The sequence below is a fragment of the Salvelinus fontinalis genome, chromosome 36, assembly GCF_029448725.1.
Source record: "Salvelinus fontinalis isolate EN_2023a chromosome 36, ASM2944872v1, whole genome shotgun sequence".
Taxonomy (NCBI): Eukaryota; Metazoa; Chordata; class Actinopteri; order Salmoniformes; family Salmonidae; genus Salvelinus; species Salvelinus fontinalis.
In genome coordinates, this window is record NC_074700.1 from 19,083,690 (window position 1) to 19,109,248 (window position 25,559).

A 25,559-nucleotide genomic window follows, 5' to 3' on the forward strand; every position below is an offset into this window, starting at 1 on the left:
GTAATGTGAAGCATACCGACGGCTGTGTGCACAGCATAGAACTAGCCCAGTGCATGTTAAAAGGACAGGCACAAAGGCTTGTCGAGCAGATAAGAATTGGAATGGAAAACCAGTCCTAGGCCAGTGACTGACAGAGCGTGAACGATCCCTGTAATATGAGACGCGTGTGTGAGAGAGAGAGAGGTGACAGTGTAAACTGACTGGCTTTGTCTTTGTACTGCTTCCAACTCTCACAGGAAAGGAAGCCTTCAAAGACTGCTTTGTGTTGGAGGTCTGGGTGGCATAGTCCCCCTCTGTTCTTTAACCAAGTGTTTATTTTCTCTCTATCAACCAAGTGGAATAGAGAAACAGAAACAATATATACAGTAAATATTACACCCACAAAAGTTCCTGAAGAATGAAGACATTTCAAATGTCATATGTGCAAAGAGTTAAAGTACAAAAAGGAAAATAAACATATGGGTTGTATTTACAATGGTGTTTGTTCTTCAGTGGTTGCTCTTGTGGCAACAGGTCACATATTGCTGCTGTGATGTGGGTCTGTAATCTGAGGGAAATGTGTCTCTAATATAGTCATATTTGGCAGGAGGTTAGGAAGTGCAGCTGTTTCCACATGTTGTGGGTAGTGTGCACATAGGCTGACCAAGACAGGCTTTCTCAATAGCAAGGCTATGCTCACTGAGTCTGTATATAGTCATTGCTTTTCTTAAATTTGGGTCAGTCACAGCGGTCAGGTATTCTGCCACTACTCTGTTTAGGGCCAAATAACATTCTAGTTTGCTCTTTTTTTGGTAAATTCTTTCCAATGTGTCAAGTAATTATCTTTTTGTTTTCTCATGATTTGGTTGGGTCTAAATGTGTTACTGTCCTGGGGGCTCTGTGGGGTCTTTTTTTGTGAACAGAGCCCCTGGACCAGCTTGCTTTGGGGGCTCTTCTCCAGGTTCATCTCTCTGTAGGTGATGGCTTTGTTATGGAAGGTTTGGGAATCGCTTCCTTTTTGGTGGTTGTAGAATTTAACTATTTTCTGGATTTTGATAATTAGTGGGTATCGGCCTAATTCTGTGTTCATTATTTGGTGTTTTTAAGTTGTACACTTTTTTGTAGAATTCTGCATGCAGTCTCAATTTGGTGTTTGACCCATTTAGTGAATTCTTGGTGAGCGGACCTCTGACCTCCACAACCATAAAGGGCAATGGATTCTAACTGATTCAAGTATTTTTTAGCCAGATCCTAATTGGTATGTTGAATTTTATGTTCCTTTTGGTGGCATAGATGGCCCTTCTTGACTTGTCTCTCAGATCGTTCACAGCTTTGTGGAAGTTACCTGTGGTGCTGATGTTTAGGCCGAGGTATAATTTTGTGTGCTCTAGGACAACAGTGTCTAGATGGAATTTGTATTTGTGGTCCTGGTAACTGGACCTTTTTTGGAACACCATTATTTTTTGCCTAGCTGACATTTACTGTCAGGGCCCAGGCCTGACAGAATTTGTGCAGAATATCTAGGTGCTGCTGCAGGGCCTCCTTGGGTTGGTGACACAACCCAACCTCTCTCTCTCTCTCTACACCAGTGTTCCCTCCCCACCAGTGTTCCCTCTCTGTCTCTTCTACACCAGTGACAAGATAGGTGGTGGTTAGTGTACTGCTGGGAACAGAGATTATCTGGATCTTTGTTCCTAGGTGTACTGTACCGTCAAATTAATAAGTCACTGGAAAAGCTTCTGGCACATTTTAGTTGTATAGCAGAAAACCGGCCTGACAGTAACTGAGGTGTGTTCAGCCTTTTACCCCAGTACATGCTTGTTAAATGTTTAAAACATTTAAGAACCCAGTCACTTTTTTTGCAATTCACATTTAATTAAACAATGTTTAATCTTTACATATAGTTTTAAAATGTACAATCAATCCATCAATGTAATCATACATACAATTCTGCCTAATGTTCCAACTACCATAAAGGAAAAACATTGATCAGTAGGAAGACAACCACCACAGGGGACGATGCGCTCTTCAACCGACAGCAGGTCTTATCCATTAGGGCAAGCAATGGAAAACGTTTAAAAATGTTTGGCAATGTAAAATGGGTCCAACTAGTCCCTCTTTTTTTTTTTTTCGTTTGGTCCCAAATGAATATGACCTAGGACAGTCACTGCAATAGTAAGAAACTAGAGCGAAAATCATTGTCAGCAGTAGTCATGACCTGCCCTTCCCCCGTTAGAATGTGTCCCAAATGACACCCTCTTCCCTATGAAGTATACTTCTTTTGACCAGTCCTTTGGGCCCTGGTCAAAAGTAGTGCGCTATATAGGGAAAAGGGTGGCATTGACACAACCCTTAGCCTTCACTCAGCAGGTAAGATGCTACTCTACGCATCGTGTCATGGAAACAAAGCAAGAGGGAAAGAGGACTCCTTTGGCTGGTGCACGCATTGTGAGGTCACTGCTTCCTGTGTTGGGCCACACATTGAAGGGTGAATCAGACATAAGATTCTATTTACAGTTTTTCATGAGTCTAGGTTTACATGTGGCTGGTTCAAAATGATTGCCTTTGGTGTGCTGTACGTTTCAACAACTCAAATATACACGTTTACTTTATTGAAGTTTAAAGGAGTTGGTGGTACACTGCATTGTTGTACCTTCAATTCATGCTTTTAAGAATTAAATATGGGGTTGTGTCCCAAACGATGCCCTATTCCCTGTATAGGTTAAAGAAGGATTTAAGCATGCCTTTCAGAGGGTTAACACCTTGTAGAGTCCACGCCTGACCAATTGAGGCTGTTCTGAGGGCAAAAGGGAGAGCAACTCAATATTAAGATGTTCCTAATGTGTTGTACACAGTCTATAATGCACTACTTTAGACCAGATCCCTATGGGCCATGTTCAAGAGTAGTGCACTATATAGGGAATAGGGTGCCATTTGTGACGCAACCATGGAATGCTGGAAGTAGATTTAAAATGGTTTATATTGGTTTAAACTGACATGCAAAAAGAAACATGTATGTTGAATTGTTGACGACTGGGCAGAGGAGCCTTGCAAGATACATTTCCCACACCATGAAACAGCTTAATTAAGCAAAGTAAAATCGTCAAGACACGGTTACTGAGCAGTATTACCATCGACATCATTTATTGTGTTCACTTGGAAAGAAAAGTGCAGTTTTCCAGTCTTGACTTTGTCTCGTTACTTGATTATGTAGATATCAATACTAAAAGTAGTAGCAATAGTAAAAAAAAAAAAAATTATCTCCAGTTAGAGCAACAGAAAAACTCAACCTTTTTTAATATTTTCTTTTACAAACTCTGCCTACCTTCACTGTCAGAGTTGCTAGGTCTCCATCCTCATGGAACATGCTCACACAGTTCTTTAGTTCAACAGGGAGTATGTAAATGATGCGTATCACACTCTTCTGTACAACACTGCATCTGTTTTCACGTACTGAACTACAACACACATCCATACACTCCGACATGAACCAACTACTACAGTACATCCTGCTTGTATCCTTGACAACCCTCTAGCTCTCACACATTAAAGCAAATCTCCCTTGGATCGAGGCCCAGTCTAATATCAAGACAGCGGTTGTCTTTAGGGGGGTTACTATAACAACCTGAATGGAATGTTGAGGTGCTCGTGACACACATAGCACTCGATTGCTCTCACACACAGTTCACAGGTAAACAATTATTTTAAGGATGGATGGGGTGTGAGGGAGGGACACAGTGGGGTCAGAGCCTGGCAGGGCGTCTGGCAGACAGCCAATCAGCGTGTCTGAACGTCCCTCCTTGGGTCCTACAGGATCATTCTGACCTCTCACCCTGGCAGCCAGGCATCAGGCTTACAGCCATGTCTGCTAGTATAAACCAATAGGACAAGGGTGGAGGAGCTTGAAGGGTGTGTGTAGGAGGTCCAATTGGTCAAGTGTGTGCTCTTGTGTGGCATCTGTGTTTGTGTGAGCGTGTGTGTGTGTTAAAAGTGCGTTCCTTGGGTATATATATATATATATATATGTCCCAGTACGTAGTAGCTGCGACTTTGTGGCTGTAACATCCTTCAAAACAGCCATTTAATGTCCCTTTAGTCTGTCTGTCTCTTCCTTCCTGTGGCCACTAGGGCTCTGTGGGGCTCAGTCAGTATGGTTAGGGACAGGGTTCCATGGGGTGGGAGGGTCGGGGGGGTCTGTGTGTCATAGAGAGGAGACTTGACCCTCCAGTAGGTGCACCACCTCCTCCTCGCTCTCCTCCTCATCGTCGTGACGACCTGGGAAGGAGGTGACTAGTTGAACATTATGTTGTCGGGGTCTTGGTTGGTCAACTGGGCCATATGACGAAGGATATCTTTTTTTGTGATAATACCAAGGAGACGCCTGCAGGGGGAGAGAGATTGATAGAGGAGAAAGAAAAGAGTTATTCACGGAGGAGCTGGCAGGGAGCACAGTCTGGTTGGTGTAGGAGAGAATTACACGTTTTTGTTGGCTCGTGCGGTCGGTCAGTCAGTGGTGGTTTTGGCCGGGGATACAATATAGTGGAATCAATCAACACAGAATGATAACATACCAATAACCTAAATAATGGGCTCTGTTAACCAACTGACAAAATTATGGACATTTGTTTAATGTCAGAGGAAACTAATTATTTTGGGGTCTGAAGCTTAATGATCAGATGTCATAAATAAAAATGACAAAATAGTGATACATTTTAGTCAAGAGAAGTAACGTACCATTACTACCAAACTGTATCTGTATTTTAGCCCAAGGTGATACAGGGAACTTAGTAACCACTCAGCCGACTGTGACCATCAATGCAGCCAGGCCAACAAAAACAAGTCCCACTGGTGCCGAGGAAGGACAGAAGGAGGAGAGGAGGGGGTGAGTAACCAGGGGAGAATGGTGAGTGAGTGATTCTCGTTGGAAGCCTGAGGAGGAGATTTACTGAACACCTACAGGAAGAGCAGGTGAGATAAACACTAGAGGAAGAGCAAGGCAGAACACTTCTGCCTTACCAACCAACCCTTCACCCTGTCAGAGATACACACACTGGAACGCTCACTCAACATTTCTGGTTAATTCAAGAGCACTTGTATCTAAAATACAATGTGGGTCATCACTACAGGCGCCCTTACAGGTTCCTCCTTCTTCCCAGAGCCAGGTCACAATTGGTTGAAATGTAAATGAGTTCTAACACAGAAAGTGTCAATTACGACGTTGTAAGAGTGTGCAGCTGGATAACAACTAGATGTCAACAGCACAAAATGTATTCCTAGAATTGACTGTTTTTTATGACTTGTGCTCTTGAATTCAGCTATGACGAAAGCTTGAGATTTAGTGAGACATCTGGAGACATTGGAGAGAGAGAGACGTGAGGGCAGAGTTGAGCTGAGAGAGACAGACAGTGAGGGCAGAGTTGAGCTGAGAGAGACAGACAGTGAGGGCAGAGTTGAGCTGAGAGAGACAGACGGTGAAGGCAGAGTTGAGCTGAGAGAGACAGACGGTGAGAGAGAGAGCGGTGAGGGCAGAGTCCAGGGTAGAGCTATAGATTCAGTACTGTAGGAAGTGGTGGGAGGTGTTAGTGCTGCAGAAACAGGAGGCATGAAACACCACACAGACTAGGAATGGGGGGGGGGTTGAGATCAGGTTAGAAGGGGGTGAAGGAGGGGTGGGTGGGTATGGTTTAGGATCAGGTTGGACGTTGTAAGGGGGGGGGATGGGTGTGGCTTGGCTTAGTTAGTTACCGCTGCTGGAGGTATTAACTACCAACACACTACTACCACCACCATCGCTCTACCACCATAGACGGAGTTTGCGCTCTCACTACAGGAGGGTGGTTCTATTAGGTCTACGGCAGGGCAGGAGGGACACTAGATGCTAAATCTCCCCTTCCAGAAAAAAACATCAACCAACGTTCTGCTCGGTAAAGGCGACGCCGGAAGTGCTACACGTTGTCGGGTCAGATGTCGTCGATCTGTTGGTCCGTCGTGGGGCAAGAGGGAGAGGGAGGGGTTTTAAAAAAAATTGTATACATAAAGAAGCAGTAATTCATTGAAGTAAAGCTGTGCATGCGTCCAATATAGCACCCTATTCCCTTTATAGCGTACTACTTTTGAAGTAGTAGTACACTATATAGGGAGCCATTTGGGATGCACACTGTTTGAGCTTTTAGAGGGAAATGATGTAATAGTGTGTATGTGAAAGTTTTCTAAGTGTCGAGTGAAACAAACGCTCTAAAAACACAGGCATGGCTACATGACTGTATGCAATCAGTATATTCATGCTTATATATCTATATTCTAGAATGATTTCATATAGTGGATGAAACAGCCCATACTACTGACTAACAGCTAGTAGGATGTTGTTGAAAGGAATGGCTGTGGAGCAATAGTAAATGATGGATATCTAACTAATCAAGGTTCAAATGACAGTTCCCATCAAAGTCCAACATTACAGGACCCATAACACTCATATAGAGTAGATCTTTAAAAATAAATAGTAATCTTATTAACTCTTGTCAATGACTAGTAGTGAATGAATAGGGAGATCCGTGATAGTGTGGCACAGTAGGTAGGTATCCAGTGAGGAGAAAGTGGATGCACACATCCCAACCAAATCAAACCAAACAAACCCCCTCCTCAAAAAAAAGAGTGTATTCATGAGTGAGTTGAAAAGACACAGTAAGATGAGTGGGTTGCTATTGGAAACGGGAACTGTCAGTTACATGCGTCGCTCCTAGGAGGGCAGGCCTAAGGTGGGAATGGGAGGAGACAGGGGGCGGGGCTAGTCACCAGGGGCTCCGTGTGTTCCTTGAGCTCCTCCAGATGCGCTAATATATTCTTCTTAGTGATGATGCCCAATACAATCCTGTACAAACACACACCTGTTACTCAGAAGACTGCCCGTCACACACACACAAACACACAGAGAGACAGCAGCACAAAGCATAGTACACAAAAATAACAACTTATATAAACAACTTAATGACATATCATAAAGTGGCAAATCATAACAACCTACATATTCTAATAGTATTGCTAAAAAAAAAAGGCTCAATTAACAATATATTTTACTTTTCCATAAATATACCACTTGTACTGATGCTGAGTGTGTATAAGTGCGTGTCAGTTGGATGCCAACTAATGTTATCGTTGCATATCATTCATCCTTGTGTCAGTTTCAACAACTTCCTTATTGATTTGTAATGGTATCTAATCTTCAGAGTAGTAGATTCAGGTGTGGTAGGCAAATTACCAAGGATTCCATAAAATATGTCTGATGTTTTGGCTATTATATGTATTGATACACTGAATGATGATTTAGATGAGAACCAAACAATAGAAAAGGATAAAATGACAACAAAATGATCAAAACTGAAAGTATAAAAACAAAGGAATGCTGTTACCTGTAATCTCATTCACTCTCCTCTCCCGACGAGGTGTCTAAACACTCATCTATAAACATATACACACTGACTGCCGGGCAGTGGTGGGAAAAGTACTCAATTGTCATACTTGAGTAAAAGTAAATGCTATACATCGAATTCCTTACATTAATATTAATATGCATGATTTAAAAAAATAATAAACATTTTGCGGCCTGCCAGAGGCACACTCCAACTCATCATTTACAAAAGTAATATGTGGTTAGTGAATCCGCCAGATCAGAGGCATTAGGAATGACAACTCGTTATATTGAAGGTGCGAGAAATGGACCATATTGCTGTCCTGCTTTAGCATTCGAAATGTAATGAGTATTTTTGGGTGTCAGGGAAAATGTATGGGAGTAAAAAGTTACAATTTTCTCTTTACAGGGTTCAAACACATTTTGACAGATGGAATTTCATGACTTCTCCATGACTTTTAACCAAATTTCCATGACCAATCGTTGGCGGTGTCTCCATGTATGTAGAAAAAGAATGTATGCGTAATGTGGTATTGACACTGGGAGGCAGCTCTCTGATCCCATGTACAAGTGCAAGGCACAAAGTAGAATATCTGTTAGGCAACGGTATAAAACACACGTGGTCAACCCTTAGTCTGGAGAGCTACTGGGTGTGCAGGCTTTTCATCAAGCCCTGCTCAAACACATCAGAGACAGCTTATCAAGCCCTGCTCAAACACGTCAGAGACAGCTTATCAAGCCCTGCTCAAACACGTCAGAGACAGCTTATCAAGCCCTGCTCAAACACGTCAGAGACAGCTTATCAAGCCCTGCTCAAACACGTCAGAGACAGCTTATCAAGCCCTGCTCAAACACGTCAGAGACAGCTTATCAAGCCCTGCTCAAACACGTCAGAGACAGCTTATCAAGCCCTGCTCAAACACGTCAGAGACAGCTTATCAAGCCCTGCTCAAACACGTCAGAGACAGCTTATCAAGCCCTGCTCAAACACGTCAGAGACAGCTTATCAAGCCCTGCTCAAACACGTCAGAGACAGCTTATCAAGCCCTGCTCAAACACGTCAGAGACAGCTTATCAAGCCCTGCTCAAACACGTCAGAGACAGCTTATCAAGCCCTGCTCAAACACGTCAGAGACAGCTTATCAAGCCCTGCTCAAACACGTCAGAGACAGCTTATCAAGCCCTGCTCAAACACGTCAGAGACAGCTTATCAAGCCCTGCTCAAACACGTCAGAGACAGCTTATCAAGCCCTGCTCAAACACGTCAGAGACAGCTTATCAAGCCCTGCTCAAACACGTCAGAGACAGCTTATCAAGCCCTGCTCAAACACGTCAGAGACAGCTTATCAAGCCCTGCTCAAACACGTCAGAGACAGCTTATCAAGCCCTGCTCAAACACGTCAGAGACAGCTTATCAAGCCCTGCTCAAACACGTCAGAGACAGCTTATCAAGCCCTGCTCAAACACGTCAGAGACAGCTTATCAAGCCCTGCTCAAACACGTCAGAGACAGCTTATCAAGCCCTGCTCAAACACGTCAGAGACAGCTTATCAAGCCCTGCTCAAACACGTCAGAGACAGCTTATCAATCCCTGCTCAAACACGTCAGAGGCAGCTTATCAAGCCCCGCTCAAACACGTCAGGCAGCTTATCAAGCCCCGCTCAAACACGTCAGAGGCAGCTTATCAAGCCCCGCTCAAACACGTCAGAGGCAGCTTATCAAGCCCCGCTCAAACACATCAGAGGCAGCTTATCAAGCCCCGCTCAAACACATCAGAGACAGCTTATCAAGCCCCGCTCAAACACATCAGAGACAGCTTATCAAGCCCTGCTCAAACACATCAGAGACAGCTTATCAAGCCCTGCTCAAACACATCAGAGACAGCTTATCAAGCCCTGCTCAAACACGTCAGAGACAGCTTATCAAGCCCTGCTCAAACACGTCAGAGACAGCTTATCAAGCCCTGCTCAAACACGTCAGAGACAGCTTATCAAGCCCTGCTCAAACACGTCAGAGACAGCTTATCAAGCCCTGCTCAAACACGTCAGAGACAGCTTATCAAGCCCTGCTCAAACACGTCAGAGACAGCTTATCAAGCCCTGCTCAAACACGTCAGAGACAGCTTATCAAGCCCTGCTCAAACACGTCAGAGACAGCTTATCAAGCCCTGCTCAAACACGTCAGAGACAGCTTATCAAGCCCTGCTCAAACACGTCAGAGACAGCTTATCAAGCCCTGCTCAAACACGTCAGAGACAGCTTATCAAGCCCTGCTCAAACACGTCAGAGACAGCTTATCAAGCCCTGCTCAAACACGTCAGAGACAGCTTATCAAGCCCTGCTCAAACACGTCAGAGACAGCTTATCAAGCCCTGCTCAAACACGTCAGAGACAGCTTATCAAGCCCTGCTCAAACACGTCAGAGACAGCTTATCAAGCCCTGCTCAAACACGTCAGAGACAGCTTATCAAGCCCTGCTCAAACACGTCAGAGACAGCTTATCAAGCCCTGCTCAAACACGTCAGAGACAGCTTATCAAGCCCTGCTCAAACACGTCAGAGACAGCTTATCAAGCCCTGCTCAAACACGTCAGAGACAGCTTATCAAGCCCTGCTCAAACACGTCAGAGACAGCTTATCAAGCCCTGCTCAAACACGTCAGAGACAGCTTATCAAGCCCTGCTCAAACACGTCAGAGACAGCTTATCAAGCCCTGCTCAAACACGTCAGAGACAGCTTATCAAGCCCTGCTCAAACACGTCAGAGACAGCTTATCAAGCCCTGCTCAAACACGTCAGAGACAGCTTATCAAGCCCTGCTCAAACACGTCAGAGACAGCTTATCAAGCCCTGCTCAAACACGTCAGAGACAGCTTATCAAGCCCTGCTCAAACACGTCAGAGACAGCTTATCAAGCCCTGCTCAAACACGTCAGAGACAGCTTATCAAGCCCTGCTCAAACACGTCAGAGACAGCTTATCAAGCCCTGCTCAAACACGTCAGAGACAGCTTATCAATCCCTGCTCAAACACGTCAGAGACAGCTTATCAAGCCCCGCTCAAACACGTCAGAGACAGCTTATCAAGCCCCGCTCAAACACGTCAGAGACAGCTTATCAAGCCCCGCTCAAACACATCAGAGACAGCTTATCAAGCCCCGCTCAAACACATCAGAGACAGCTTATCAAGCCCCGCTCAAACACATCAGAGACAGCTTATCAAGCCCCGCTCAAACACATCAGAGGCAGCTTATCAAGCCCCGCTCAAACACATCAGAGGCAGCTTATCAAGCCCCGCTCAAACACATCAGAGGCAGCTTATCAAGCCCCGCTCAAACACATCAGAGACAGCTTATCAAGCCCCGCTCAAACACATCAGAGACAGCTTATCAAGCCCCGCTCAAACACATCAGAGACAGCTTATCAAGCCCCGCTCAAACACATCAGAGCCAGTTTATCAAGCCCCGCTCAAACACATCAGAGACAGCTTATCAAGCCCCGCTCAAACACATCAGAGACAGCTTATCAATCCCTGCTCAAACACATCAGAGACAGTTTATCAAGCCCCGCTCAAACACATCAGAGACAGCTTATCAAGCCCTGCTCAAACACATCAGAGACAGCTTATCAAGCCCTGCTCAAACACATCAGAGACAGCTTTTCAAGCCCAGCTCAAACACATCAGAGACAGCTTTTCAAGCCCAGCTCAAACACATCAGAGACAGCTTTTCAAGCCCAGCTCAAACACATCAGAGACAGCTTATCAAGCCCAGCTCAAACACATCAGAGACAGCTTATCAAGCCCTGCTCAAACACATCAGAGACAGCTTATCAAGCCCTGCTCAAACACATCAGAGACAGCTTATCAAGCCCTGCTCAAACACATCAGAGACAGCTTATCAAGCCCTGCTCAAACACATCAGAGACAGCTTATCAATCCCTGCTCAAACACATCAGAGACAGCTTATCAATCCCTGCTCAAACACATCAGAGACAGCTTATCAAGCCCTGCTCAAACACATCAGAGACAGCTTATCAAGCCCTGCTCAAACACATCAGAGACAGCTTATCAAGCCCTGCTCAAACACATCAGAGACAGCTTATCAAGGTCCGGTTGAGCAGCTCATTTCTAAAATGTGGTTTGTTAGAGGGGCACTGGAATAAAATCCTGCCCACCTATTAGCTCTCCTGGAGGATGGTTGACCACCCTTGATGTAAAACATTGCAACCAAATACATTTCATGCCTTCTGAAATAATTCACTCATTTAACATATCAAAGATCAAATGGCTATGGTAGGCTACAAATCCTTTTATTCAGCTGAGCCAAGCCCACAGATTTCCTTCAGGAAATGTACCTTTTAATTTAGTCATTTATCTTAGAAGTGTTAACTTTGCATGCTGACTGGCATGTATTGAGTTGCAATGTCCCATACATTGGATGCCCAAATCAACTGGAAGTATCTACAAAACAAGTGTTGAAGCCAAATAATCCAAAAGAAAGGCTACATCTAACCTTTTTTCCTAAAATTACTGTTCGCGATTCACAAATTATTATTTTGATTCACCTTCAATTCATTGCATTGAACCGAATCACAGCTAATACAATAGCGAAGGGAATCGTTTGTTTTTTGTATGTGCCGTTTAAATGAATCAACTTTGTATGGCCTTACTCGCAAGCAGTAGCGGTGCGCAGTTAAATCACTGTTGATTTTTATTTGATTGATAAAATATTTAAAAACTGTGCCTAAATATATGACATCAACAGAATTTATTAAATACATTTCCATCATTTTCCAAAAGTTTAAGGCCTCGAAAACACTATTTTAAAATTCCATAACTTTTCCAGTATTTTCATGACGTACGAACCCTCTTTTGGAATTGAGTGTAGTAAAAGTTATCCTAAATATAAAATAGTATAAAGTACAGATACCCCAAAAAACGACTTCAGTATTTTTACTTTGTTAAAACACACAGAGCAAGGTTTTATCCAATGATCCTTGAATTCCTATTTTAACCACCAGGTGTCTCTGAAGTGTCATATACAACCAGTGAGCTCATCCACAGTAATTGACGATGACCACCAACTTCTAAACACATCACAAGTCTCTCAAATATTTTTTACAGAGGAAACTGGATAAAACGATCCAATTATTTGTTAAGCGGTATCACAGTTGTGTTATATTGGTTAGCATAGCACAGCTAGCATTTAGCTGAGAAACCATGCAGCGTACAGATTACAATACAGTTTATAATCCCAGGGTTTCCAGTCCCAGTGTCCATGCATCACTCAATCCCTTACAGAAAAAAGATTGCAGTTTTGAAACTAGAGTAAAAGTGAAGTAACTGCAGTCGACTGTGGTATTTTGGACAGAGTAATTGTAGAATAACTGTAACTGCAGTCACACTGCAAAATTATTGCAGTAAAAAAGAAAAACATGATTTCAGACGCAGTATTTGCAACACAAAACGCAATACTTCACTCTAACTGCAATCTTTTTCCGAAAGGATGTGAGGGGATGCTACTATATCCCAATATCCACACTAGCATACCACTTAGAATAGATGACATCCAATACACTGCTTCATTCTAAGTAGTAGTGTGTACATTGGAACAGAACTTGAGAGTGCGTGCTGGGTTTGTACTGGGGGAACTCTGTCTGTTGCCTGTTGAGATGTTTGTTAGTTCAAGTTGAGGTTAGGAGGACTGAGGAAGACTCTTTCCCTCCAGTGTTCCTTCCTTCTCTTCCTCCTCTTCTTTCACCTCCACCCTACCAAAACACATTCCCCTATTTTGAGGCTGTGATTCCCTCCCCATTGTTCTCATCCAAGATCACTTTTAAAATCGCCTCTTCCCCTCCCCCTGCCCTCTTCACATGCCACCCTACCCCTTTCCCTCCTCTCCCCCAAGCCCCTTTCCTCTCACCCGTTGTGTGTCACCAGACACTGGCGGAGGCCCAGCTTGCGGAAGATGTCCACCACTATCTCCATAGGCGTGTGGTCAGTGACGGTGAAGGGGCTCATGTCCAAGATGGAGCGCAGCTTGAGGGGCCGCGGGCTGTCGGCGGGCAGGGTGGGGGCGTGCTGCGTGAAGTAGACCCGCGAGGTCAGCAGGATACCCTCCTGCTTTCGCTGTGCGTTTTCTGTGAAAAGGAGGAGAGAAAGATTAGCGTCTAAGGAGTGCCAGACAGGCGAGGTTGGCACTTTTGAGATGATTCCATTGGTTCCATCGCGCTAGCCAGGCAAGCTAAGTCAAGTGCAGCTAAAGTATAAAAAAGAAACACTATTTGAAGTTTTGAACCCAGGTCTGAGCACCACCCACAACCTTTTAATTTATTCAATATTCGAAACATACAATATACTTGCAGTGAAGCCGCTGAACAAGTACATCATACCAGTCATCCAACAGATTCCCATTCAGAGCGACACACAGAAGCATCCAGGGTCAATGACCTGCTCAAGGGCACGTTGACAGTTCTCCCACCAGGCCAAAAAACATGAACCCAAACCCTCCAAGATCCCCCCACAGTTCCCCAATAGATGTCTCTGAACCATTCGAGACCCCTCCCACAGTCCCCCCAGGAAGAACAATTAATTCCATTCCCCACGAACCCCCCAAATGCTCCAACAACCAAGAGAATGAACTAAAGAGAAAAAAGGAAAAGACAGAAGAAAACAGCAAACAACAATGCAAAAAAATATATTTTTTTTAATAAGAAATTTAAAAGAAAGGACATCAAGGACAACTAAAATCATAACAGCAATCCCAACTATATATTTTTGTGTGCATGTCTGGCACTATTACATGTACAGTGGGGAGAACAAGTATTTTATACACTGCCGATTTTGCAGGTTTTCCTACTTACAAAGCATGTAGAGGTCTGTAATTTTTATCATAGGTACACTTCAACTGTGAGAGACGGAATCTAAAAAAACCTTCCTCATGATCATTGATGCCCCACGAGGTGAGATCTTGCATGGAGCCCCAGACCGAGAGTGATTGACTGTCATCTTGAACTTCATCCATTAATAATCTAATAATTGCGCCAACAGTTGTTGCCTTCTCACCAAGCTGCTTGCCTATTGTCCTGTAGCCCATCCCAGCCTTGTGCAGGTCTACAATTTTATCCCTGATGTCCTTACACAGCTCTCTTGTCTTGGCCATTGTGGAGAGGTTGGAGTCTGTTTGATTGAGTGTGTGGACAGGTGTCTTTTATACAGGTAACAAGTTCAAACAGGTGCAGTTAATACAGGTAATGAGTGGAGAACAGGAGGGCTTCTTAAAGAAAAACTAACAGGTCTGTGAGAGCCGGAATTCTTACTGGTTGGTAGGTGATCAAATACTTATGTCATGCAATAAAATGCAAATGAATTACTTAAAAATCACACAATGTGATTTTCTGGATTTTTGTTTTAGATTCCGTCTCTCACAGTTGAAGTGTACCTATGATAAAAAATTACAGACCTCTACATGCATTGTAAGTAGGAAAACCTGCAAAATCGGCACTGTATAAAATACTTGTTCTCCCCACTGTATGTGTGTGTTCTTGTATGTGTTAATTTGAATGAGAGTGTGTGTATATGCATGTGTACAAACACCTACACGGCATCAGCCTCAGGGAAACCAGCATTATTTGTAAAAACACTCCCACTTAGTGTCATTCAAATGTACTTTTATTATGTTTCATTTTGACTTTTACCAACATTCTATCTCCCACACAGCAACTCCACTCCCACTTGTCTCCAATTCCACGTACCAACCCTCAGCTTCCCTCAGCCCATCCCATCTATCTCTGCTGGCCACCCAATTCAGGTTTCTACACAACACATATCTGTGCTTTGATGTTTAACGTACAATTTCAATCCATCTAATCGAATAGAATCCACAGATTGCGAGTTGAAGATAAATACTTTTACTAAGATAATTAGTAATTGACTGACCCGGTCTCTCCAGATCTCCTAACAGTACTATTTCTAGGTTCAATTTTAGATCAATGGTATGCATTTCAGGCCATTCCTGAACCTGAGACCAGAAACAGGCTACCTGAGGGCAATACCAAAATAAATGGTCTATTGATTCTGTATCCTCACAACAAAATCTGCAGAGCTTCGATGATTTTATGTCCCAAATATTCAAAAATAATTTGGTGGCAAGAATTCTATATAATAATTTTAGCTGAAAATCATGATGTCTTGAATCTTGCGTTGTTTTATATATCAACTCATACACCCTGTACCATGGAATCGGTACATCAAAAATCTCTTCCCAACTATTTTGCAATCTGTATGGCACAGTTGTCAACATCCTGGTCCTCAAATGAAACTGGTATACTTTCCTATTTATGCTATTTTTATTCCTCTGCCAGTTTTGATCCTTTATATTGGGCAGACAGACCAGTTCCCTACCTCCTCCCGCTGCCACCTGACTCCTCCATTTTTTGGGTAATGCTGTAATCAATTGGTTGTACCCTTGGATTGAGCAGACCTTTCCATACAATTCTGATAACTCCATGAAATCGGCAGTAAATCGGCAGACATAACTCTACCATTCCAATATAATTTAAGAACAAAATACCCTTTTCAAACATCTTTCCCATAAATACAGGTATTTTATCAACCAGCACATTTGAGTTTAGCCATAATATTTGTTATATCTTTTCAGGGGGATGAAATTGAAAATGTAGCCAGCTCTGCAATGCTTGTTTGAAAAAGAGAGATACTTTGAAAAAAGTATAATTTTCAATTAATCAAATATGAGACATGGCAATCTGCACAAAGGCAAAAAGGACATTTTTAAAAAATGGATGAGCTTTTCTTAGTAATCTACTTGAGAACCATTTAGGGTTCAAATAAAACTTTTGAATGAGTGAAGCTTTTAGAGAGAGGTGTAGTGCTCTTACCTGTAATAATCTCAACCCACGCAATTCATATTCACTATATAGAAAGGCACATTTAATTTAGTCTGGTTTAGCGAAATATTTTTGTCTAATATGATTTGAAAAATTAATCATCAGGAGTAGGCAGCGCCATAAGTAAGTGAGTAAACTGAGATATGACTACGGAGTTAATCAGGGCAATTCTTCCATAAATAGACAGGTATTTAACTCTCCATGGTTGCAGGATCTTGTCTATTTTTACAAGGTTTCTATTAAAATTCATTGTGGAGAGCTTATTTATATCTTTTGTGATTTGAATACCGAGTATGTCTACTTCGCCATCAGCCCATTTTATAGGTAAACTGCAGGGTAATGTAGAAGTTGTATTTTTTAAGGATCCTATACATAATATTGTACACTTATCATCATTAGGTTTTAGTCCAGAGAGTACAGAAAAGTTATCTAGATCTTCAATGAGACATTGCAGGGATCTAGCTTGCGGACTTAATATAAAACTTGAGTCGTCGGCATACATGGACACCTTTGTTTTTAAGCCTTGGATTTCTAATCCTCTAATGTTGTTATTGTATCTGATTTTAATAGCTAGCATTTCGATGGCCATAACGAATAGATATGGTGATAGCGGACACCCTTGTTTAACTCGTCTTGACAATTAAAAACTCTGAGAAGTAGCCGGTATTTACTATTTTACACCTGGGGTTGCTATATGTTATTTTTACCCATTTTATAAGAGAATTACCGAAATAAAACCTAGTCTTACTTTATCAGATGCCTTTTCAAAATCCGCTATAAATACCATTCCTGGCTTCTTATATGTTTCATTATGTTCTATTATTTCTAGTAGTTGTTGTATATTATCTCCAATGTATCATCCATGTAAAAAACCTGTCTGATCAGGATGAACAATAACTGGTAAAAACCCTTTTAATTGTGAGTGCTATGCATTATGCTAGTATTTTTGCATCACAACATTGAAGTGTAAGGGGCCTCCAGTATTTTAGATGTAAAGACCCAGTCTATTTTCAATCTGGGTCTTGTTTAAATAATAGAGAAATCAGACCTTCCTGCTGAGTACCTGACAGACTACCATTTCTATAGGAGTAGTTAAAAACAAATCTAACAATGGAGCTTTTAGTATAACAAAAAATACTTGATATACCTCTACCGGTATGCCATCAAGACCTGGGGTTTTTCCAGACAAAGGATTTAATAGCGTCAAAAAGTTCTTCCTCTGTAATTTGGCCCTCACACTGATCTTTCTGTACATTCATTTTCCATTTTTTTTTATATTATTTGGAAAGAATTCCTTACCATAATCTTCATTCAGTGGGAAAGGATGAGAGGGAAATGAGAACATCTGCCTAAAATATTTAGCTTCCTCTAAAAATATAATTTGGAGAATCATAGATGACTCCGTCTTCAGTAACAAGTTTCTGCAAATTCGTTTTGTTAGCGTTCCTGTATTGGAGATTCAGGAAGAATTTTGTGCATTTTTCTCCATATTCCATCCAGTTTGCTTTATTTTTGTAATAGATTACATTAGATCATTCTTGAATAAGTTCCTCAAGTTCTTTTTGTTTTTCCGCTAACTTATTTTGTATCTCTGTAGTATCGTTTCAATTGCTATCTACCTGTACTATTAGTTCATGGATTTCCCTTGTTAGTCTTCTCTTTAGCCAGAAACTGCTTTTTTATTATTGATGAATATTGAATTGAATGACCCCTGAAGGTACATTTAAAAGGTATCCCAAACAATAAGGGGATTTTCTGAACCTATATTATAATGAAAAAAATTCAGTTATAAATTATTTTGTCTTAGTTAAAAAATACAGTTGAAGTCGGAAGTTTACATACACTTAGGTTGGAGTCATTAAAACTCGTTTTCAACCACCCAAAATGTCTTATTAACCTTTCTGAACCACCCATCCCGGATCCGGGATAATTGTCATCAGCAACGCTGAATAGCATAGCGCCACAGGTAAATAATATTACTAGAAAATATTCATATTCATGAAATCACAAGTGCAATATTGCAAAACATAGCTTAGCCTTTTCGTAATCCACCTGTCGTCTCAGATGTTGAAATTATGCTTTACAGCGAAAGCAATACAAGCGTTTGTGTAAGTTTATCGATCGCTCGACAAAACAATAAGTACACTTAGCATCAGGTAACTTGGTCACGAAAATCAGAAAAGCAATCAAATTAATCGTTTACCTTTGATGATCTTCGGAAGTTTTCACTCATGAGACTCCCAGTTAGACAACAAATGTTCCTTTTGTTCCATAAAGATAATTTTTATATCCAAATACCTCCGTTAGTTTGGTGCGTTATGCCCAGGAATCCACCGGAAAGAGCGGTCACGACAACGCAGACAAAAATTCCAAATTATATCCATAATGTCCACAGAAACATGTCAAACGTTTTTTATAATTCATCCTCAGGGTGTTTTTCAAATATCTATTCGATAATATATCAACCGGGACAGTTGGCTTTTCACTAGGACCGGGAGTAACAATGGCTGCCTTTCTCTTTTGCACACAACTCACTCTGAGAGCCCCCACCTATCCACTTACGCAATGTGGTCGTTCACGCTCATTCTTCAAAATAAAAGCCTGAAACTATGTCTAAAGGCTGTTGACACCTTGGGGAAGCCATAGAAAAAGGAGTCTGGTTGATATCCCTTTAAATGGGCAATAGGGATGCATAGGAACAGAGAGGTTTCAAAAACAGGGGCACTTCCTGATTGGATTTTCCTCAGGTTTTAGCCTGCAATATCAGTTCTGTTTAACTCACAGACACACCTTTGACAGTTTTGGAAACTTCAGAGTGTTTTCTATCCTAATCTGACAATTATATGCATATTCTAGTTTCGGGGGCTGAGAAATAGGCAGTTTCAAATGGGTACGTTTTTAGCCAAAAACGAAAATACTGCCCCCTAGCCTTAAGAAGTTTTAACAAACTATAGATTTGGCACATCGGTTAGGACATCTACTTTTTGGATGACAAGTCATTTTTCCAACAATTGTTTACAGACAGATTATTTAACTTTTACCTCACTGTATCACAATTCCAGAGGGTCAGAGGTTTACATACACTAAGTTGACTGTGCCTCTAAACAGCTTGGAAAATTCCAGAAAATGATGTCATGGCTTTAGATGCTTCTGATAGGCTAATTGACATCATTTGAGTCAATTGGAGGTGTACCTATAGATGTATTTCAAGGCCTACCTTCAAACTCAGTGACTCTTTGCTTGACATCATGGGGCAATCAAAATAAATCAGCTAAGACCTCAGGAAAATAATTGTTGACCTCCACAAGTCTGGTTCATCCTTGGGAGCAATTTCCAAACGCCTGAAGGTACCACGTTCATCTTTACAAACAATAGTATGCAAGTATAAACACCATGGGACCACGCAGCCGTCATACTGCTCAGGAAGGTGACGTGTTCTGTCTCCTAGAGATAAATCTACTTTGGTGCGAAAAGTGCAAATCAATCCCAGAACAACAGCAAAGGACCTTGTGAAGATGCTGGAGGAAACAGGTATAAAAGTATCTACATCCACACTAAAACAAGTCCTATATCGACATAACCTGAAAGGCCGCTCAGCAAGGAAGAAGCCACTGCTCCAAAACCACCATAAAAAAGCCAGACTATGGTTTGCAACTGCACATGGGGACAAAGATCGTACTTGTTGGAGAAATGTCCTCTGGTCTGATGAAACAAAAATAGAACTGTTTGGCCATGATGACTATCCTTATGTTCGGAGCAAAAAGGGGGACGCTTGAAAGCCGAAGAACACCATCCCAACCGTGAAGCACAGGGGTGGCAGCATCATGTTGTGGGGGTGCTTTGCTGCAGGAGGGACTGGTGCACTTCACAAAATAGATGGCATCATGCGAGGAAAATTATGTGGATATATTGAAGCAACATCTCAAGACATCAGTCAGGAAGCTTGGTCGCAAATGGGTCTTCCAAATGGACAATGACCCCAAGCATACTTCCAGAGTTGTGGCAAAATGGCTTAAGGACAACAAAGTCAAGGTATTGGATTGTCCATCACAAAGCCCTGACCCTAATCCTATGGAAAATGTGTGATCAGAACTGAAAAAGTCTGTGCGAGCAAGGAGGCCTACAAATCCGACTCAGTTACACCAGCTCTGTCAGGAGGAATGGGTCAAAATTCACCCAACTTATTGTGGGAGGCTTGTGGAAGGCTACCCGCAACGTTTGACCAAAGATAAACAATTTAAAGGCAATGCTACCAAATACTAATTGAGTGTATGTAAACTTCTGACCCACTGGGAATGTGATGAAAGAAATACAAGCTGATATAAGTAATTCTCTCTACTATTATTCTGACATTTCACATTCTTAAAATAAAGTGGTGATCCTAACTGACCTAAGACAGGGAATTTTTACTAGGACTAAATGTCAGGAATTGTGAAAAACTGTGTTTAAATGTATTTGGCTAAGGTGTATGTAAACTTCCGACTTCAACTGTAAGTTGTTCTCCATTAAACTTTGATAAAATCTCCAATATCCCCCTCCACGTAGAAAATCTATAAGAGTTATGTGAATGCCAATTAGATGATGATCCGATCGCATTCTGTCTCCTATTAAAACTTTTTTAACCTTTGATGAAAGAGACAAGAAAGTAGTCAAGACTACTAGCTTGATTAAGTCTCCTCCATGTATATCTCACTAGGTCTGGGTTTTTTAGTCTCCAAATATCCACTATTTCTAATGTGTCCATAATATTTGTGATTTCCTTAAGGGCATGGTGATGATAGTTTGTAGAGTGATTACCTTTATGGTCCATTGAGGTACTTAACACTGTGTTATAGTCTCCTACCATAATGATTAGGTCATTTGTTGCCTGTAAGTTTAATAAATTGGTATAAATGTTTTCGAAGAAGTGTGGATCATCCTGATTTGGACCATATAGATTAATGAGCAAAATGTATTTTTAGTCCACTTTCATATTCAAAAGGATCCACCTTCCTTGCGAATCATTCCTGACTATTTGCACATTCAGATCGAAATTTTTGTTAATTAATATCATCACACCCTTTGAGTTCCTTTGTCCATGACAGAAAATTATTTCACCACCCCATTCCTTTTTCCATGCAACTTCACCTAAGGATGTAGAGTGAGCTTCCTGTAAACAGTGTATGTTATATTCCTTTTCTTTTAGGCATGTAAAGACTGATCTTCTTTTTTTATAATTTGCTAAACCGTTACAATTATAACTGGCTATACTTATTTCACCCTTTACCATAACTAGATACTATTCTCAGTCTAAATTGACCATAATTAGTGCTTGTAAAGTTACTGCCATCAGAGGTATTATGAAGGTCAAAACTAGAGCTTTCAAATGTCTGATATTTAGAATTCAAGAAATAGTTTCTAGCAATATTTGTTTTATTCCCTTGCCTGTTTGCCTGTGAGCCAATGCCACAGATGTTAGAAAATTGAGACAAGATATTATGTGTGTAGTAAATCTGAGTAGGTTGATGTGTATGACATTGGATGTGACAATGTCTGTATAATAGTAAGACTATAATGTGTGATGTCCAAATAAATAATAACTCTGCCAATTTGCATGGTTGAGTGTCTGTGTGTAACATGTAGTGTGTATAGCCTTAACTTCTCTAGGGTAGGGGGCAGCATTTTCACGTTTGGATGAAAAGCATACCCAAATTCAACTCCCAGGAGATAAGATATGTATAGTATTAGTATATTTGGATAGAAAACACTCAGAAGTTTCTAAAACTGTTTGAATCATGTCTGTGAGTATAACAGAACTTATTTAGCAGGCGAAACCCCGAGGACAAACCATTCAGAATTTTTTTTTTTTAGGTCACTGTCTTTTCAATGAGATTTCATTGGGAAACCAGATTTCTAAGCGAATTGCTTGCAGTTCCTACGGCTTCCACTAGATGTCAACAGTCCTGGGAAATAGGTTGAGGTTATTCCTTTGTGTAATGAAGAAATACGGCCATCTTGAAGTCGAGGCACTCCAGGTGTCCTGGACATGCGCTTCAATCAAACAGAAGGCATGCAACATTTTGTTTTAATCTTGTATTGAACACATATCATCCCGTCTTCAATTTTATCGATTATTAACGTTAAAAAAATACCTAAAGTTGTTTTACAAAAGTCGTTTTTTGGCAAAGTTTACAGGTAACCTTTGAGATATTTTGTCGTCACGTTTGAGCAAGTTGGAACCGGTGTTTTTCTGGATCAAACGCGCCAAATAAATGGACATTTTGGATATATATCGACGGAATTAATCGAACAAAAGGATCATTTGTGATGTTCACGGGACATATTGGAGTGCCAACAACAGAAGCTCGTCGAAGGTAAGGCATGAATTATATTTTTATTTCTGCGTTTTGTGTCATGCCTGCCGGGTTGAAATGTTTTCTCTCTTTTGTTTACTATGGTGCTATGCTCAGATAATAGCATCGTATGCTTTCGCTGAAAAGCCTATTTGAATTCTGACATGTTGGCTGGATTCACAACCAGTGTAGCTTTAATTTGGTATCTTTCATGTGAGATTTAATGAAAGTTTGATTTTATAGTAATTTTCATAGTAATTAATTTTAATTTGGCGCTCTGCATTTTCTCAGGCTTTTTGCCAAGTGATACAGTAGCGTCTTGCCTAAACTCAGATTTTTGGATATAAATATGAACTTTACCGAACAAAAAATACATGTATGAAGTCCTATGAGTGTCATCTGATGAAGATTATCAAAGGTTAGTGATTAATTTTATCTCTATTTCTGCTTTTTGTTACTGCTCTCTTTAGCTGGAAAAATGGCTGTCTTTTTCTGTTACTTGGCTCATACCTAACATAATCGTTTGGTGTGCTTTCGTCGTAAAACCTTATTGAAATCGGACACTTTGGCTGGATTTACAACAAGTGTAGCTTTAAAATGGTGTAAAATACTTGTATGCTTGAGGATTTTTTTAATTTTGCGCCCTGCAGTTTCACTGGCTGTTGACGAGGTGGGACGCTACCGTCCCACATACCCTAGAGAGGTTAATATTCATGATGATAATTGTAATCCATATCGTATCACCATCATAGTTGCATCATAATTACCTTTAACATCATTGAAAAACACATTCCAGCATTTCCATAGCAATTGACGTTTCACATGATCACGAACAAAACCTTGCATTACTCTAGAGACGGCTTCACTACAGTACAAATGTTTTCTGTACAATATATTATTATTCCGCAATACCCCTATTCTGACATCTTCCCCTTGCTTGTTGTAAACATATATAAACTTGTAGACAAATACATAAAAAAGATAGACAAACAAACACATTAAATTATGAAACAGTTCTCAACAATAGAGAGAGCGGGAGAGAAGAGATGAGAAAGAGAGTGAGAAGAGAGCGAGATCAGGTGTGTGTATGTATAAGTCCGTATGTGTAAGCAAGCATGTAATTGAGTACGTGTGTGCCCCCCACAACCTGCCGTCTCAGTTTCTCCTCACCTATAGCGATGGTGATGTCCCTGCGCAGGGCGAAGCCCACCAGTCTCTGAGACTCCTTGGAGACGATGACAGGGAAGCCATTGTAGCTGGTCTCGTTGATGATCACCTGGAGTTCCTCCACCGTCAGGTCGTCCTGCGTCAGCACCGCTAACGGCGGATCACTACGCTGCGGGCGCATCACCTGAAGTCACACAGAAAGTGGTTTAGGCTGAACCCTAACTGACGCCTTTAAGTCAACTTTTTACTTAATCATACATTGATGTCAATGGTACTGCATCTAACTGTTAATGATTCAGTGTGCCAATGTATTCATTTAATCTGTCCATAATAAATATTTGTTCCTTACACACACACACACACACACACACACACACACACACACACACACACACACACACACACACACACACACACACACACACACACACACACACACACAATATGTTGATGGAGCTTGCATGCAAGTATTTCACCGCACCTTTTATACATGCTGTAAACTGTGTACGTGACAAATAACATTTGATTTTGACACACCTCCCGCGCCAGCGTGGTATGTGTGAACTCTGACTTGGCGTCCAGGAAAGGATACCCGTTGAGGCGGATGTGTGACTCGTAGATGCCCTCACGCCCAAAGGCGTCGCCCACCCACTTGCTGGTCATGACGGCCGCCATGAGGGGCACAATGTATTCCAGACCGCCAGTCAGCTCAAACACAATAACCACGAGAGACACGGTCATCCTCGTCACACCACCTGAAAAAAAATTATATATATATATATTATTGACTTTTTATTTTACCAGGTAAGTTGACAGAAGTGAGAACCTATTATTTTTATACAGCAACGACCTACAGACAAAAGGAAAGGTTTGAATGGGAGAGGACCAAAGCCATCCAACAGGATAGATTACATTTTACACAGCTTCGTGTTTCTGTGATCCATTGACAAACACAGTCTATATAACAATGTATCACAAGAATGGGGAATGAACACTGAGTAGGACTATCAGACGTGACCATGTCATTACAGACACCCACATCCAGTCAGTGTAACTCACCCAGACATGCAGCAGCCCCCACCATGGCATAGAGTCCCGGGGTGATGCAGTCGGTGCCTACCTCACACCACTCCCTGAACACTAACCAGTCGTGGTGGTAGTATGCCAGTTGCTCCACGGCGATGCCAACAATCCGCCCGGCGATCGCCCCGATGGCCATACTGGGGATGAATAGGCCTGCCGGAACCTGGGGACAGGAACCACAAAAAAACTATCCGGAACTGAAATTCCAATTCTGATTTTGCTCAGTATTTCTCAACCCTAACCCTGAGCAGCATTACTTAAAGTCTAGACTGCAATCTAAGATTTTGATTAGACCACAATGAGAGACATGCATACCCAATACCATCACATTAAAAGGGGAAGTTCACCCAAAAACACTTCTGGGCTCTTTATAAAACTTTCCCGAAACGACATTCATAAGTTAAAAATGTACCTACTGAAATAAGTTAGCAGAAAAATTGTGCAGAGAAAGTCATTACAAGGACTATCTCGATCATGGGAGGCCAGAGCGGTGTGTTGAGGAGGTATTTAGGATGGACTTTTGACATTGCATGGGGTTTCTATGGGGAAGGCGGGGGTAGAATCAGCGTATTACCTACATCTAAATACTCAAGCAATAGACCTAAAAACTGTCTGGGGTACTGACAAACGACCAGGCAATAGTAGTTATAAAGGATGTTTTTGGCTGAACTTCCCCTTTAACTGCCGGGCT

General features: G+C 41.6%; 1 protein-coding gene across 10 annotated transcripts in view; it reads right to left on the minus strand.

The window, feature by feature from the left end:
• Positions 1-2,574: 2,574 nt before the first annotated feature.
• The window catches only part of LOC129835354 (H(+)/Cl(-) exchange transporter 3-like), a 65,688-nt gene continuing 42,703 nt past the window's right edge, over positions 2,575-25,559 (minus strand). For 6 of the 10 annotated variants that reach the window (XM_055900970.1, XM_055900972.1, XM_055900971.1 and 3 more), the window contains 6 exons: positions 24,845-25,031; positions 24,323-24,540; positions 23,789-23,969; positions 13,304-13,520; positions 6,772-6,847; positions 2,575-4,360 (listed from right to left, as the gene is read on the minus strand). In XM_055900970.1, the coding sequence (XP_055756945.1) occupies positions 4,181-4,360; positions 6,772-6,847; positions 13,304-13,520; positions 23,789-23,969; positions 24,323-24,540; positions 24,845-25,031 (1,059 nt within the window). In that variant the 3' untranslated portion in view covers positions 2,575-4,180. Of the gene's footprint in view, positions 4,361-4,713; positions 4,825-5,685; positions 5,955-6,771; positions 6,848-13,303; positions 13,521-23,788; positions 23,970-24,322; positions 24,541-24,844; positions 25,032-25,559 lie in introns of those variants that run through there. The other 4 variants (XM_055900975.1, XM_055900978.1, XR_008756407.1 and 1 more) reach the window with 3 other exon arrangements.